Below are 18,386 nucleotides of genomic sequence, written 5' to 3' on the forward strand. Positions count from 1 at the left end.
CTCTTTTTAGGCTGTATCTTAGTTTAGCCTATACATCCATAATACTTTGTGCACTACAGTGTGTTCTCTGTATATACCTGACTTGGATGGCAAATGGCAATTTTTCCAGTTTTAGTCATAACCTGATTAATCCAGTTGTTAGTATTGCAAAACTATATAAGAAGCCCAGCTTCTACTAAAAAAAAAAAGTGCAGTATTAGAGCCAGATATTGCTTATTAGCATTGCACAGCATAGCACAAATGAAGAAAATAACCTGAAAATATTTAGGGAATGCATGTAGAGAGAAGTTCAACATGCATTGTAAAATTGAGGACAAAGAATCTTTTTGGATCACATATGATGCCCTAAATCATGAAGCACAAGGTCCAAGGGCAGGTGCTGCAACTGCTAAAATTACACCACAAAGACAAATACCTTTTATCTGAACTGGATTTGGGGTTTGGTAGATGGAACTGCTCCTACATATCATGTACCAACTGTAATTCTTTTCACAGGATACCAAAAGAACTGTGTGCTTGCATTTTCTTCATTTGCCTTAACGGGGATCAACAAAAAAATTTTTTTGCAAGATATCCTTTAAAAAAATGACCTTAGGAGGCTGCCATGTGCTCAGTAGAGGGGTACTGCAAAATGGCAGATCGTGATTCTTTCTGGGGTTTGGCTGTGGCATATCAGAAGCTGCTCAGCATTAACATCCCAGCCAAGTATCAGCACATTTCAAATCCCTTTTTTGAAATTATCGTTTCAATATTCCTTCCCACACAAACAGATCAGTTTTCCTCCATGCTTTCTATTTGATATGGCCTCATGGTCTCACGATGGATAGCATCACGATATCTGCTAATACATAATTTTCTTGAAGGATAGTGTATCACGAATCTGTGATGCAGGCAATCTCACTGCTAAAGGTCAGCAATTTGAAAGGCAAGCATTAGAATTTTGCATAACTGAAAAAATGTTCTTTATGGTGTCAAGTTTACAAAATCACACATGCAGCAAACAGAAATATATTTGATTGGACTTCATTCTTTCACCTGTCAGTGGAAGCCTGTAACATAACAGTGCTTTAAGCTGTCAAAATCTAGAACATTAAGCAGAGTTACCAATTATCTCTATTTCTGAAACTTTTAACTGTCTACATTTTTATTATTTCTAACATTTTGGGATTTTGTTTTTTAATTCCCCTCTAGGCTGACTTGTGGCTGCCTCAGACCTGGAAGTGTTTAAGGCCAGGTTGAACACGGCCTAGAGCAACCTGGTCTACTTGAAGGTGCCTCTGCTCATGGCATGGAGATTGGAACTGGATGACCTTTAGGATCCCTTCCAACCCTATTTTATGTATTTGTACTGCAACTGTAAGCCTAAACAAGACACCAGAATAAATTTCAATAGCATATTGATATTTTTCCCAGAAGAATCCTTGACCTCTATTTCCCATCTCTATTATTACTCTGATGAAGCAGGTAAAAAAGAATGCACAGAAATGTGCATTCATTTATTAACAGTGATTATGATCATTGTAGTGCCTTGCACATATAACCAACCTTAATGTCTCACATTAGTATCTGATGAATATGCAGAGCCATGCACCTCTTGAACCATGCACACTTCTAGCAGCAAGCCAAATGGCTTGGCAACTGTGACACTCAGCTTGTGCCTGGCGTTCTGCATCACTCAGAGTTTTTCACAAAAACAAGGCTGGGACACAAATGTTAAAGTCAAAATGCATGTCCTACAGTAAGAGATAATGATCTCACTGTAAAACATAATGTTCTCTTTTATAATTGATAGAACTGCTGTGACTTGTGGAGATTACCAAGTCATGAGCAAGCACTTCAAGACCTTCTGCTAGAAGAGACAACAAAACCTCAGTAATTACTACAGTGCTCAGTTCAGTGGACAAATCCATCTAGGCATAAACACGATCTGCAGGATCAGCTCACACATTCATGGCTAGATCTGCTTCTTCACAGGCCTGCCCTGTAGCAGCCCTGGGATGGATAAAAGATCTCTTGACTGTCATTTACAGAGAATGGAACTACTCTGTGCCACCAACACTGTGCAGAGACAAGAGTTAGCAGGGACCATGCGAGCAGCAGAACCCAGAGCAGAGCAAGGTGTTGGGATGCAGCACTTGTGAAAACTTCAATTCAATTCAACTTGAAAGGCTTTAAAATCAGATAATGTATGGTACATACAAGAACATCTGTAAATGCAATCCCCATTTTCTGGAGAAATGTATATTTCCTGTTATTTTCTTGCCACAAATTTCAATCGATTTTTATACTAAACTTTTTCATCTACCGTAAGAAAGAGCAGTATTTTTCTACAAAAATATCCTGATTTTAGAAAGTAAAACAGAACATAAGCTGGAATAGCAGCTGGAAGGACCAATACACTTAATTCTCTCGCCACCTTAAATCTCAGTTAGGACAAATAACCCAAACACAATTACTTCAATGAAAACAATGTATTGAACATCTTCAAAAGAGTTAGAACTCACTTACCCCTTTTTAGTAAATCAGATTTTGCAAGCAATATACAAAAGAGCGAAAAAATATATTAAGAACTTGCCTTGTAAAATAAAATTATTCCTGAAAGGAATCTACCAGATGTATCATTCAAGAGCTATTTGCTGATGCCAATGTCCCCAGGCTGAGCATTAGATTTTGGGCCCTGTTTCAGGCAATTCTGCCACAGAGATAAAAGAAGCTACAGATTTTGCATAATTTTTAGACTGCTAGGGGAATACCTACTTCCAACTGGTTGCTTTTCCCCCTTTCTTATGTCCATATGCAAAATTCGAGTTGCTATGGGAGATGTGAAAAAGGATGGAGGAGTGTCTGCTGCAAAAAAATGGAACAGATATGCAGTGAGAGTTGGACAGAGGTTACACAGGGGTCTGGTGGGTCACTTAATTGAAAAATGCAGACAGCAGCCAAAGTGTGTTACTCACAGTGCTGGGAGACTTGCCAGCACTGTTTGTCCCAGATGTAGGCTAGTCACAGGGAAATTAAAAATCTGAAGACCCTTAAAATTTTCCCTTTCTCTACTTAATATTGGGATCCTGCAGGACTTTGGAGGACTAATCTGCAAAACTGGCCAATAAATGTAGCAAAATGGATCTTTTGATAGGGAAGTTAAAACAAGCATTTTTTCACAGAAGATCTATTGAAAGGTTTTTAATTTCTACTCTGCTTTCTTGCACTTAATATGCATATAATTCTTCTGACAGTAGGATATGGAAGCTGGAAGGTGTATATATATAAATGAAATCCACATCAGAAAGTCTAGAAAAAACTGATCTTAGAAATAATATCCATGCTTTTTTTTAAGATTTCCATGCTTTTCTCTTGACAAACCTTTCTTCCTCTTCCAAGTTTTTCTCAAAACAGATATGTTTCCACCAAAACCTAGTTAAATATTCCAGCCAATGTCATCAACCACAATTTCATAATTTCCTTTATCTCCCACTGGTCTCTAGCCCACCAAATAAACCAAAATGAGACCAATGCACGCAATCTTTCCCAGCTGTTAGGTGGAACTACCACCTCTGTGTCTGCTAGTTATGGATCCTTGTCAGGATGCTTTGATATGAAACTCTGGAAAATAGAAATGTGTAAGGTGAGGCTTATTAGAAAATAAACACCAAATTCCTTCCACCATTCTTGTGGGATTGCTTTTGCAGCTTGATGCCTATTGCTGTTCTTACACCATATCCAGGATTCAATGCCAGTAACTCCTGGTGGAAGTTCAGATCCTGAGAACTGAGGATCAGGAGCAAGGAATATTTCTAGGTTCATAAGGAAATGAACCTAAAAATTCCCCTACTGGGGAGAAGGAAGGAGTTTTTAACAGCAATAAAGCACAGCAGAATCTGACATTGACCTTCCAATAGTTCTGCTCAACATAAGGCAAGAAACACTCTGTTCTGTTGCAGAATTTTCCAAGTGATTTGGCTGATTCCAAATGATTTGGCTGAAAGTCCCAGAAGAAGAGAAAATCTAGCTGTTAAAATAACTGAGGTTTAGCCTTCATACTGTAGTGCACTAAGAAGTAGAATGTGCTTCTTCTGATTCATTAAATATCAATCTAGGAAATCACTCAATCACTTAGTCTAAATAAAAAATCAAATCACAGAATAATAGTTGCAGTTTTTCAATAAAATTGTAAACATTGAGGTTTTCATAAAACAGAAAAGACAGCACAAGAACAAAATATGCTGTGTAATATCAAATTTGATGTCAGGCATCACTTTATGTACAGCTTTCAAAGTAATTCTTCCATCAACAAATTAAAAAATATGTCTGTGACATTTTGTCAGGAAAGGGATTAGTTTCTTGCCTTTTTTCAGGTCTACCAGTGACACTAATGATTATGTGATACAGCAACTCAATACCAGAGTCCCGTGCGAGGCTGGAGGGAGTTGCAGGCCTGCATGGGTCAGAACAGTGCTGTGATACTAGCTGGGATCCCAAAGCAACAATGACTTGTCAACCTCATGCAGGGCAAATTTGCCTCTTCCCTTCCCCAGTAAACAGTCCAGGGGGACACTGGCAAGTCCCAGAGCTCTCCCAACACTGCCTCTAGCTCTGCTGTACTCTCAATGATGCCAGCACAGGTGACTGTACAGGGGTCTGACCATACAGGACTATTCCCTAAAAGGATGTTATTACCACAGCTTTCTTTATTCAGTCTATTTTCTAGTTAGACAGCTTTCTAAAAAGAAACATAATGTATTAGTAGACTGAAATCAGTTTCAATTTAAAGTTGTCATCTAGCAGGAATGGGTTATACAGTCCTCAGAAAGAAATAAGCTCTGTGTTTCAATACCAAAATACTGCATTAACATTCTGTTAACCTTTTATTAACACCCTGGCTATTCCTTAGCTTTGTATGCTTAGTGCTCTAATGTAAAAACTATGAAAAGAGACTTGCATACAATTCCAGGTTCGAAATTTTTATGGAAAACCTTTTCATTATTTAATGAAATTAACTTTTTGAAATTACTTAAACATTAATAAAAGTAACTCTTAGAGAGAACATTTCAATACCCATCCCTAAAGGATATATTCCTCTGCTAAAATCATAAATATGTTTGAATTACATTTAGAATTTATCTACATATATCTAAAATTCCATTTAGAAATTATCATTCTTTATCCTAACTTTAGAGGCATGCATGCCGCACTTAGGAGTTTAAATGGCTGCATAGTTTGGCAGCTGGACCCAGTGATCTTAGAGGTCTTTTTCAACCTTAATGATTCTATTTTTTTGTATACACAGTGACTATGTATGAATAATGATGGCCCCTCTTTACCTTTCCAAATGGCAGAAAATCATTAGTTGATGGCTTTGAACAGTCCAATACTTCAGGGAATCACATTCAGGGTAAGAGTTCAAAATTAGAGAAAAGCACATCTGCTACATGCAAAAATATAGCAGATCTAGAACTTCACAACAAAATGTCTTCCTACCACAAAACTGACTTCCAAAATCAAAACTTTCTGTGGCACTACATACAGATTTATTTTTTTTCAGAAATTTTTATAAAGTGAAAAGAAAGAATAAGAAATTTCACTTGAAACTAAAATTAAATAATCCAGGTTTCTTCTAACTAGTCCTAACTGTATTACAGACTGGATGCATTAAAACTTAGGGCTTTGTTATTCTGCCATCAGATCTCACATTTCCCATAATACGTGATCTGCATTTTATTGATTAAGAGCAAATTTTTATGTCCTTGATAGTAAAGCATGTCTTTGTTCCTTTAACAGCTATTTCTCTAGCACAGACAACAGAGGCTGCAGTACAAAACAAATGATACAGGATACAAATGGTTTTTTCAGTGCACGGGGCATCCCTGTGATTGCACCAGCTTTTTCTTTTACAAGCTTTAGTTTAATTTCCTATGGAGGGAAGGAAGACAAGAAATACTGCAGGTAGATATTTAGGGTAAGGCTTGCTCTGATCACATGCAGAGGCCACCCAACCATACAGTCACACATTGCCCAGCTCCTGGCTTTTCAGCCCCAGGTGTCTCCTGGGGGGGATTCACATACACAGTCATCCTCTGGGTAGATGTAATCATTTCCCACTTCTAACCCTGAGCTTCCCTAAAGTGGGAACGTGTATCTCCCTGTGAAAAAGATCATGCCAATGGGCTTTGGTGTCAGGAGTAGACATTGAAGACACAAGTCTCTGTGCAATGAACAGGGAAAAGAGTCAGAGCTCCCAGAGGCAATTTGCAGTTGCTTAACCACAAGGATCTTGAGAATCCAGCCTGTTTCACTGTACTGAAAGTAGGGAAGACTGCACCAAGCTTGAGCTGCCATCTACCCGATTTTCATCTGGCACAGTCACTTCTCCTTATGGATTTCCTGGTTGACAGCAGAACAATGATTTACATGCAGTAGGCTTTTTTTATGATGTGGCAATTATTTTCATTTCCAGAAGTGGCAGTTCTACAGCAACCTAATAGGCGAGCATGAGGAGGAAAGTCCGTGAGCTTCTTATAGTGGAGCTTTGCTTATTCTGTTGGGTGCCTCTTCTGGCTCTTGGCCTTTAGTTAAATAAGTTACATATTACTTTTCACACTCCTGTTCCAGAGAAATGCTATGTCAATATCCCAAGCTTCCACTGCCAAGACATGAGACCAGCTAAACTGTGTGAGGGCAAAGGTCCACCTAGCTCACAGCCAGAGCTCCTGATAGTAACTGGCAGCTGAGATAAGGAAAGGGTAAATACAAACAATACTTGTCCTAGGATGCCCTCTTTGAGTTTGGTAATCTTTGGGTTAGAAACCTTCAGGGCTGAAGATTGCATTTAAATGAACACATGTAAATAGGACCTCTTTCCACCCATCCTTCCTATCTTTCTTCCATTAGTTTATGTAATCACTGAAGTCTGTGTGCTTTTGTCATCCAAAATTAGTTGACTTTTTTTCTTTAAAGGGCTTTGGTGCCCCTGAATTCCATGTTACTATCTGAGTGGTGATTGTCATGAATACTTTTCAGAGAAGAGTAATATTTCTGGTTCAGCCTGTCCACGCAATTGGCAGTTTTATTTATTATTTCCCTCTTGACTTGCCCTCACTTTTCCTAGCTGAAATATTTTAATCTTGTAGTTTTACTGTATCCTTTGGAGATGGGGTGGCCAGAACCACACGCACTATTCCACTGGCAGACTTGTACTTGGTAAGGGCTTAGTGAACTGATGCTGCTTTGCCTTCCTCCTTTCCAACACTCTGCTTGCTATTCATCCTACTGCTGACTGCTGGGATGTTCCAAGAGATCTACCCACGTCTGTACTGCAATTCCTCTTCTGAGAAATAGCAGCCACTCACTACAGTGTAATATGCATATTTAAGGTCTTCCTACATGTTACTTTTCTTCAGATTGGATTGTATCTGTCTTTTCATCACTCAGTAATGCCGTGCTGTGAGTGGTTTCTCCAACCCGTCAGTACATCAGCAAACTTTGGCACTTTGAATTTCAGCCCCCTTTCCATGCTAATGACTCTGCTGAACGGCACAGGCATCAATATCAATCCCCACAGAGTTCCACTGGCAAATACTCCCCACTGAGAACATGAATCCTTTATTTTTATCCTCTGTTTCCTACCTTTAAAGATTTTACTTCTGCTTATCTCTAAGGATTTTACTTTTTTACCCTTTTTACTTTAGCAACACCGTCACTTTTGCTTGCACATCCTATGCCTCTTAGAGAACACTGGAACCACATTGTATTTTCTTCATAGATCCACATATTTATGACTACAGTTTCAACCATTTTTGTCAGTATGGAAGGTAGGTTTCCTGGAAGTATTTATCCAGATATATGGAGCCTCTTTTCAAGCACCATGTCGCACTTGTGGTGAAGACTAAACTATTTTTTAGTTTTCATGTACATTATAAAAATTGTAATTCAAAAATTGTAAATTAGAAATCATGGTGACAGTTTGGCAGGTTCTTATTTTAGTTTAAACTTAGGTGAATAATAAATGACCTTGATGATACGACATAATTAATTTTATTTATTTATTCTGAAATCTCTTCCATTGCTAATGGAGTAGCAGCAAAATGTTTTGAGGCTCAATGACTATTGAAATAGTGTTTGAAATGAGAACTTCTTTATGTCCTACCACAGCAATGATCAACACAAAGGCCATTTGGCCTTGCATTGTAACTCATTTTTCTGCACTCCTCTTTTTTATTAGATCAAATAGTCTCTGAAAGAATTCCTATCTAATGTGTTTTTATGAATAGATTTTGGGTCTTTTGCACATTATTCCTCTGAATCTCTTTAGGTCTGCCATATGATGCTGCACTAAGTTTGCAGGAATTTATATTTCTTTTAATTTTCTGTATCATACAGGACTATACTTTTTGAAGTGTGACTATTACTTTTAATAGCCTCACCTCTTTCACTCTCTTAATGATGACACAGTTTGGGATGTTTCCATGTAGGGAGGGGGTTTAGGGGAAAAATGTTTTGTTGACATATTATCTGACCTTTTAATATGTTGTGTTGAAGCAGTTTGTATTCCAGATATAAGCAGTGTCAATCAACATAATTAGTGTAGATTATTGGGCAATTTATCAAATCACAGATAGATGGATTATTTTTAATCTTTAGGTTAAAGAGATATCACTTGGATATTTCATTCAACCTCAGTCTTCAAAGACTGTTCTTAGAATAGGTCTCCAGGATTCTCTGAATATTTATCTTTGTTCCCTGGAATCCAAAATCACTTTAATACACAACATCAGTCCTTTACAACTCCATCACTCCAATACTTTTTTTACCTAGGCATTCTCCTTCCAGAAAGTGTTTAGTGTGCCTACCAACATGTCATATAAATATGCTTCTTTACAGTTACACATTCCATTTAATCTATCCTATTTTACCCTTATACCTTAATTTCATTCTGCATTATTACTTTTATGACTTCTGCTTATATATGCCTGTATCTTTTAGAATACTCATTGCAACTTTTATGCCTGCATTTTACCAATTTATGGTAAATTCTATTCCTAAGACACAATTCATCTTTACCTGTGTCCTTCTCCCTCCATACCTCCTCCACCCCAGTTTTCTTGGTCCTTAGTTTTAAAAGCAAAATAAATACAACTTTCTGATTTGATCTATATGGAACATCTGTGCATCTATGCCTTAAAAACTTAGCACCTGAAAATAACAAAGCTGTTCTGATCAGATAAAAATAATAGTTTAGCTCCATGCTGCCCTTCATTGAACAGTGAAATGCATAAACATATATATATATATATATATATATATAGATAGATAGATATAAAATGTTAGCTAAAGTTGTAAAAATGTTTAAAGTAAGTGAATCAACTTGCTCTGGTGCAAAGTCTAGAGTTAAAGGCAAAACACTAGTTACTTCTCTGAATTCCCCACTAACACATTCAATGAATCATACAGAATTGCTAACAAGAATCTCTCACATTTTCATCATTCAATTTTGAAACTAATTTGGCTAAATGTTTGTTCATCTAGAGTGACAACTAACTGGCTTCAACCTGCCTCAAGCAGTTCTTTTGTAGTTATTTAAAAATACTCTACCTCTGTTCAGAAAAAAATTCTCAAAACTGAGTTTGCTAGAAAATAATCAAATATACATTCTTCATCTACAAGTTTATGTTTTATTATAATGGCATTCATTAAGTGGGGAGAGGATACCAAAGGATAAAGAATTCCTTTTTTTTCTTTTCTTCTTTTAGGCTGGAGACACCAATGCTTTATTATACTGTGCCAAACTACAGCTGCTCCTTCAAATGTAAAAATAGAAGACTAAATGAATAAGGCAATTCCTGTATTCTAGGATATGTGAGGATATTTAATCTACACCCCAGCTCCTCAAATGGCATTATCAGCATTTTCCTAATGTTTATTCATGGGAAAGCTCATGTTATGTAAAGTTTGAGTATATTAAATGGTCAAAAGCATTCCATTAGCCAGAAGCTGTGAAGTCAGTGGGGTGGCTGTTGCAGCATTTAGTCTCCTCGGAGTGGTAAACTGAATAGTCAACAAAACAGGGGGAGCTGGATGTAAGTGGAAGAGGCAGCAGAGCAAAATATGATGCATTTTAAAATGTGTTAGATGGAAGGCAGAAACAAAGAAAACATAACCACAAGCACTTGTCAAAACAGATGAAAACTTTTCATATTCCTTTCAGCTGTGGTGCACAACAATAGCACCTGAAGATATCTCCAAGAGACACTTTTTAAGTGTCAGAAGTAACCACTTGTGTGACAGACTCCAATGTTACTTCTGACTGTAAAAAGTTTCTGTAACTCTTGCTTGGCTCCGAGTGGCACCACAGACTCAACACACAGAAACACCAACTAGAGCAGACAGCTTGTAGAATGGAGTCCAAAGCTGATGGTAACTGAAGCACTCTGAAATGTGGAGGCAGTACAGAAAATTTAAACAGCATTTCACAATGCATCTGTAAAAAGTGGAGTCAACAAATTGAGTATCAGCTGGAATGTAGCCATAAATCTCCTTTAGCAGTATGTGGTCCCTCAGCATTCAATCTCACTGAGAAAAGATAACAACTATAAAACTCTCTCGCAGTTTCAGAAGAAAACTAGTAAAATGTTACAGGGACATCTATGAGTATCAGAAGGATGGGGAACTTGTTAAGATTTATGATTTGAAGCATATCTGTCTTTAAATCATTGCATCCTTTTTAAACTCTCCAATTACAACAGCACAGTAAAATTATGCATTACAACCATAAGCCAAAAAGCTAACCAGAAGAAAGCAAAGTAGAGAGGTGACCATGATCAAACTCCTCAAGAACACAGAATTTCATAGATGCATGAGAACTCCTGATGAAAGCCTAGAAAAAGGGCTGCAGAGGGGTTTGGTTCTCATGAAGAAAAATAAGATATCAAATGATTTTCAAAGGGAAGGAAAGTCTTGGCCAGACACTCCGCATATCTTGAGATAAGTTTCTAGTTTTTAATGGAAAAAAATATGAGAAATATTGAGTGAGAATTGTCTGACTATATGTACATGTCAAGATCTAACCCAAGCATGATGACTGCCTCTAAGGGTGAGTTTTATCTCATCCTGCAGCTGTCTCCTACAAAACAGTCAGAAAGATCATAACCTAAAACCCCTTGATTGTAAAGAGAACCCTGGTGGATGAATTCAGATATAGACATGTAGACCTCACTTGCCCAGAATTAGGTGATACAAATCAGTCAGCCAGAGAGATCCCAACTCAGCCAGACCTACAAGGCAAAGCATTTCAAAACATGAGCCACAGAACTCAGCAGTTGCCTTGTTGGAGGAAGGCAGCTCCTTTATGAGATGGTGGGAGGAATCATCAACTGGTTAGTGAAACCATTTCAAATCGGTCACCAAGTGGTGTCTCTTTCAGAGTCTTAATTCTGTCTTCGAGCTTCAAAGCATAGAATCATAGAAAGCCTTGAATGAAAAGGCACATTAAAGATCATCTAGTTCCAAGCCCCTTGCAGGGACACCTTCCTCTAGAGCAGGTTGTTAAGGGTCTCATCCAGCCTGGCCTTGAACAGTTCCAGGGCTGGGGCATTGGCCTGTTTCAGGGCTTCTAAACCTACTCTCTTTCAGTTTAAAACCATTTCCCTTTTTCCTATAACTACACCCTCTTGTAAGAAAGCCTCTCTCCAGCTTTCCTGTGGGTTCCCTTCAGGTACTGGGAGGCCTGCAATTAGTTCACCTTAAGGCTTTCTCTTCCCCAGGCTGAGCAATCCTGATTCCCTCAGCCTTTCCTTGTAGAAGAGGTACTCTAGCCCTCCAATCATGCTGAAACTGGAACAGAACAAGAACCAGTCTGAGCAAATCTCCATCCTGCACTGGGGTAATGAACTGATAATTATAATAGCCTGAAAGTATCTGTGTCTGCACTGACTAAACCAAATAGCTCTTGCTCATCAAATCAGAAAAGACTCTCAACCATAGGTGAGTTCTGCTCATTAGTTCACTTTCTGTGAAGCCAGTACCAGTCTGGAACCTTTTCTAATATATACATTTCTCACATCTATTTTTTTCTGTTTGAGGCAGTGGAAGAACAAACAAATATGACATAGCGGTGTTATTAAGCCATAAGCAGACCAAGAGCAAGGAGGTAGAGCTTTCAGAAGAGAAGCATCACAAAAGCATCATTTTTTGGGAGCTTCATTGTAAAAAAATTAATTTACCTAACTAGAAGGAGATTACTTTTTTTTTTAAAAAGTGCAATACCTAAAGCTAATTTCCTTTATCACTGAGAATAAGGACACTAGTGAATGCAAAATCTTCCATAGTGAATGAGAGCTATACAGCTTACATAGCGCATTTGAAAATCACTCTCATTGTTATTAAACTTCTTATATATATTGATCTTTTACTTCTTATATATATTGATCTTGGCTATCACTGGGGAGTGATCCTGTAACTTCTACATCATGAACTATAGTCTTTAAAGTTTAAGCAAAGGGAGTTAGTATTTGTATTTACAGTTACCAAACAGTTCATACCTTCTGCAGTTCAAGCACAGCCAAAGATATGCAATACATACCAAGGAGAGGTTATATACAAATACACAGAGTGATGAACCCTCAAAAGTACATTCTGCTTTGGCTTTTCTAGCTCTGTACAGAAGCTGATAACCTTGAATGCACTCAAATAAAGTTATTGTGAGGGGCCAAAAAATGGTTCAAATGCTTTTATAAAGTATTAAATTTTATACAATTGAGAAAAGTTTAAATTGCTTTTATTTTAAAAATGTAGAACATCTTAAAATACATTGGTTTAATTATTTAAAGGTGCTTCAGCTGCTCAAAGTTAGTTACTTTAATTTGGAAAGCCTGTTGAAATATGCATACATTTAAAATCTTTTTAAAATTGATAAAAAAAATTCCTTCTCTTAATTCCAATTTTTCATTAATTAAAAATATTTTTCATTCCAATTGTTCTAAATGCAATTTTCAGCTAAGAATGCCCATGTGCCTTTGATTTCAAACCATAAAGAGCCACAATAACAAAATAAATTTTAGCTTTATTTTGGGTCTTTGTTAAAAAAAGAAATAGAAGAAAAGGCAGATCACAAGTTCTGGACTAATATTCTATCCTTTGCCACAAAAAAAACACACAGTACACAGAATATCAATGTGAGCTTGCTTCCTTATGCTACTAGGTTTTTTTCTAATTTGATCTCCAAAATCCAGTCTCTGGAAGTTAATTTTCCAGGGTGAATTTTTGAAGAAAGTTCTTTTCTTCAGTAGAATTTGCCTTTGCCCCAGAGCCTGAAGAGAGTATTGTGATCACCTTGTTGGATTGGTCAGAGGTTCAAGATCCTGCCTCCATGCAAAACCCCATCCTATTTTCAAATGAACACAGGACACCTTTGAGGGGCTCATTCACTTAAAGAACATCTATGAAGTCCATTTAAATGGCCTCTTACTCTTCTTTTGGATAAGATAAAGGGACTTCCCTCTGCACCCACTGAACACAGGTTTTCTAGGTTTTATTCTTGTAATAAGAATAGCAGTGCATTTTTCATTGTGCTACCTCCTGAGAACCTTCCAGCCTCTCAAGATCCTGTTGGCACTTCTCATGCTAGATCTAGACAATCACACAAATGTCTTTCACGTTGCCTAAACCAAGGAATGGCAGGTGAAACATTCTATAACCAACTGGCTAATGTTTCATGATTGCTAGCCTTTGTTCTTGTGGGAGACTTTAACTTGCCAGATGTCTGCTGGAAACTCAACACAGTGAAGAGGCAGTCTAGGAGGTTCCTGGAGCATGAGGAAGAAAAATTTCTGACACATCTGACTGAGTCTACCAGGGACAGTGCCCTGCTGGACCTGCTGTTTATGAACAGAGAAGGGCTGGGGGGAGATGTGGTGCTAAGAGGCTGCCTTGGGCATAGTGACCCCAAAATGGTAGAGTTCACAATTCGTGGTGAAGGGAGGAAGAGGGTCAACAAAACCTCTACCTTGGACAGTCCTTAATAACAAAGGAGTGAAGGAGAGTTAGACACACTTTAGGAAAGAAATCTTAAAAGCACAGAAGGAGGCTATCCCCATGTGCCAGAAGATGAGCTGATGTGGGAAGAAGACCTGCCTGGCTGAACAGGGAGCTCTCACTGGAAATCAGAGGGGAAAAAAGAAAAAAGAGTTAAGGATCTTTCCAAGAAGGGGCAGGCAGCCCAGGGAGAGTAGAAGGGTGTTGTTAGGCCATGTAGAGAGAAAATTAGAAAGTTGAAAACTCAGCTAGAGCACAATCTGGCAACTGCTGTGAGAGATAATAAAAAGTGTTTTTATAAATAAATTACCAGCAAAAGGAGAGCTAAGTAAATTCTCTTTCCTTGGATGTGGGGAAGGGGGGAACATTGTAACCAAGTATCAGGAAAAGGCTGAGGTACTTGTACTTTCTTTGCCTCAGTCTTTCACAGCAAGACTGGTTGTCCTCAGGGCAACATTTTAGCTGTTAGACAAGGTCTGGGAGCAGATTAGGAGCCCTGCAATCCAAGAGGAGGCAGCTAGTGACCCACTGTGCCACCTGGCCACTCATGAAACTGTGCGAGTAGAAAGGATGTGGCTGTGTTGGTTGACAGCAGCTGAACATAATCCAGGGTATGCCCAGGTGGCCAAGAAGGCCATTGCCATCCTGGCCTGCATCAGCAGTGGTGGGGCCAGCAGGACCAGGGCAGGGATTGTTCTCCTGTTCTCAGCACTGGTGAGGTCACACCTCAAGGGCTCTGTCCAGCCTGGGCCCCTCAGAACAAAAAGACAGACACTGAGGGGCTGGAGCGTGTCCAGAGAGGGCAGTGGAGCTGGGGAAGGGTCTAGGGAGCAGGCCACATGAGGAGGGCTGAGGGAGCTGGGGTGTTCAGCCAGGACAGGAGGAGGCTCAGGGGACCTCATCATTTCCCAAGTGCCTGAAAGGAGGTTGCAGCCAGGTGTAGCCTCTTCTTCCAGGCAGCCAGCAAGAGGACAGGAAGAAATAGCCTCAAGCTGCACCAGGGGAGGTTCAGGTGGGACAATCAGGATGAATTTCCTCCCTGAAAGGGCTGTCAAGCATTGAAACAGACTGTCCAGGAAGGTGGTGGAGTCACCATCCCTGGAACTGCTCAAGAAATTACTGGATGTGGCACTAAGTGCTCTGCTTTATTTGACCTGATGGTGATCAGTCAAAGGTTGGATTCAATGATCTTGGAGGTCTTTTCCAATCTTAATGATTCTATGAGTCCATTATCATATTAGGAGCTCAGATTGTGTTACTTCTGAAACAGATAGACACGTTTCTTTCAAAGTTGCATTTTTTAGGATTCAGCCCATCCTTCACATGTTTCTCTTCTTAATGGGAATTCTGTTTTTTTCCTCAAGGCAAGACTGTCTTCTATTTATTCACATTAAAATTAAAAATTTAATATTTTTTGATTGCAACCTGTATGTCATACAAAAAGATAACTGCATAAATAACTATCCTGCATTGTTACTTAATGTGATATGATGTGATCTATAAATTATATTCTGACTATCAGCAAGGGTGAAAACTTAACCTTGCAGTTGTAAATACCAAGTATTGCTTAAAAGAAATTAAACCAATTAATTTTAAAATTGATACTTTAGTAGCCTTTAGTTAATTTATAGCACTCTGTCTGTACTAACCAGCCACACTAGGAAGTTTGATAACGTTCCACCTAGAAATCACTACAAAACCACTAGAGTTAAACTGAAAAAATAAATTAACTTACAGTTCTTAACAACATTAAAAAGTTCTATGGACAAAAGCAAATTCATAGTCTCCTAGAACAGTAAAACTTCAATAGTTATGTGATATAGCTATCATGTATGAAAATTCATGCAATCATTTCTGGTCAAAACCTCATAAAATATAGATTGCTTATCTCTATAATCTTGAAAATCATCTACAGACTTCTCCTGTAAACATTAAGCTATTGGATGACAAAAATCTGACAGTTGTAGGCACTGATGATTACTCACCCTTGAAGGTCTCACTGCAGTGTAAATGACTGAAAAATGAATCCCTCGTTCCTGCAGATCCATGGTCACTCTTCCAATTATTTTGTCTGTAAACAGAAACATGTATAATTCAACAAACTCAGTAAGTTGAGAAAGCTAAAATTCTACAGCAGTTGGAGAAGTAATGAGCTAGATGTTTAAGCTTATTCAGTTTGTTTCAGCAACTTAAGTGCTCATTCTATCTAGGTACAAATGGGATAAGACACTCTCAATGTCTTAAAAAATGCACAATTTCAGTGAGATGATTTAAAAAAAAAATACAACTGTTCAGAAAAAGGGGTGATTTTGAAATAGAAAAGTAAAACCACAGAATATATACCCAAAAGTTTGAACTTTGGGCAATTAAAAGCACGAGCAGGAGAAATCACTTCAGAGGTTTCTTTTCTTTCTTTAAGAGAGTACATGCAGGATGCATATACTGTTAGTCAAGTGATCAGTTAATAAATAAATAATAAAATGTAATCAGTGTTGTTCTGTGAATTACAAAATACATGTAACTACCACTGACAAACAACACTCAAAACATGGTGTTTAGTGTGGGGCATGATATGTATAATACTGGTAGCAATAATTCTTTTCTCTTCCATGGATTTAAAGCCTGCTTCTGCACCCCCAACAGGACACAGAAAAATTTCCCCAATTATATTGGGCCAAAGGAGAAATATGGTGGAGTATTTCTGAAAAAGTAAGAAGAAGCAAATAAGGAAGAGAGGGCCTTTCAAAAAGGTCCAAATATGCCTCTACAAAAGACCCTCCTCTAGTTCTGAAACCCCAGGCAGTTGCAATAAATGCTTTCAACTGACAAATGTTTTCAATATTTGTGCAGAAACATGAACATCTGCTTATAAGGAGCACAACAGCTGTGACTCATGAGCCATTATTAGTGTTGTTATTGGGACTGCCTGAGAAGCAAGCAAGCAGACTCACATTTACTGTTTCAGTGCATTCCCACTTCTCCTTCATGTACCAGTCTGGTGGATGGAGATTTTGTAACCTAGATATACAAACTTCTCAGATTTTTGAGGTTATACTTTAGAGGAATTGTGTTTTATTTGCATTTGCTGAAATTAAGAGTTTATATTATTATCCTCCTTAACCACTTCTATTTACTGTAATTATGGTGTCCTGGCTGAGTAAAATATTTGGCTTTTGTAAGAATTGAAGTATTGCTTTTTTCTGTAGGATTTCAGCTGAACTGATTTCCTCATATCAGTCAAGAATCACAGCTATGTGAATTTTCCTTCTCAAAATTATTGCTAAGAGAATCTACTATGAGAAATGTACTTACTCAGAAAAACAACTGCCTAAAAACTACTGCCATAATTACACTGGTTGTGGAGATCCAAGGCATTATATAACGTTGATTTTGTAATCTGGATTCATAGGAAATTCTCTTCAGCCTTAGCAAAAATTTGCAGAAAAAAAAAAAAGTAATATGTATAAAAATGTAGAGATTGATTTTGGGTTTTCTTTCATTAAAGCAACCAATAGCTTTCTGAAATAACATGTTATTTGCATTTCCCTTCAGAAGGGAGATACATGTAACTATAGTTACCAGTAACATCTATAACTCCTGCCTTCAGGAAGATTCTAGAGGTAGCTCCTTCATCCAGAGAAGCTTCTGTGAACATCCTTATGACAAGAGGGTTGATATAGATCTCTTGTTTGCCTGTGATCAGAATATACCTTTCTTATGAAGTATTTTCAAATTCTCCAAAGAAAAGAGCTCAGACTGTCCACCATGTTCTAGAGCACCTAATTAGGTGCCTACTTGGGAACAATAGTGCAGATTCTGTACTTGGCCAAGCAAAGTGGCACATCTTTTCTAATCCACACACCTTCTTCCTGATTAAAATCTAGTTGATACTAACCAAAAAGTTGGCATAGCCTTTTCTTCCATCCTCCCACAGATCACCTCTTAACTTTGCTTTCCCAAAACAAAGTGGCCTGGGACTGCTTGAGTCTACAGTGTGCCCTGGCAGCCAGGAGGGCCAGCGCTGTCCTGGGGGCATCAGGCACAGCATCACCAGCCGGGCAAGGGAGGGGATTGTCCTCCTCTGCTCTGAGCTGGGGCAGCCTCACCTCCAGGGCTGGGGGGCAGTTCTGGGTGCTACAATATAAGAAGGATATCACAGAATCACAGAATTTCTAGGTTGTAAGAGACCTTTAAGATCATCGAGTCCAACCCATGTTCTAACATCTCAACTAGATCATGGCACCAAGTGCCACATCCAGTCTTTTTTTAAACACATCGAGGGATGGTGACTCCACCACCTCCCTGGGTAGATGATTCCAGTATTTGACCACTCTTTCTGTGAAAAACTTCCTCCTTAATTC

At 38.3% G+C, this 18,386-nt stretch overlaps 1 protein-coding gene across 1 annotated transcript in view; it reads right to left on the minus strand.

The window, feature by feature from the left end:
* The window catches only part of IQUB (IQ motif and ubiquitin domain containing), a 78,724-nt gene that overhangs the window by 15,699 nt on the left and 44,639 nt on the right, over positions 1 to 18,386 (minus strand). Inside the window, exon 6 of the mRNA XM_054632066.2 lies at positions 16,011 to 16,096. Coding sequence (XP_054488041.2) covers positions 16,011 to 16,096 — 86 coding nt within the window. The remainder of the gene's footprint in view (positions 1 to 16,010; positions 16,097 to 18,386) is intronic.

The sequence above is a fragment of the Agelaius phoeniceus genome, chromosome 5 (genome assembly GCF_051311805.1).
Source record: "Agelaius phoeniceus isolate bAgePho1 chromosome 5, bAgePho1.hap1, whole genome shotgun sequence".
NCBI classification, from domain to species: domain Eukaryota; kingdom Metazoa; phylum Chordata; class Aves; order Passeriformes; family Icteridae; genus Agelaius; species Agelaius phoeniceus.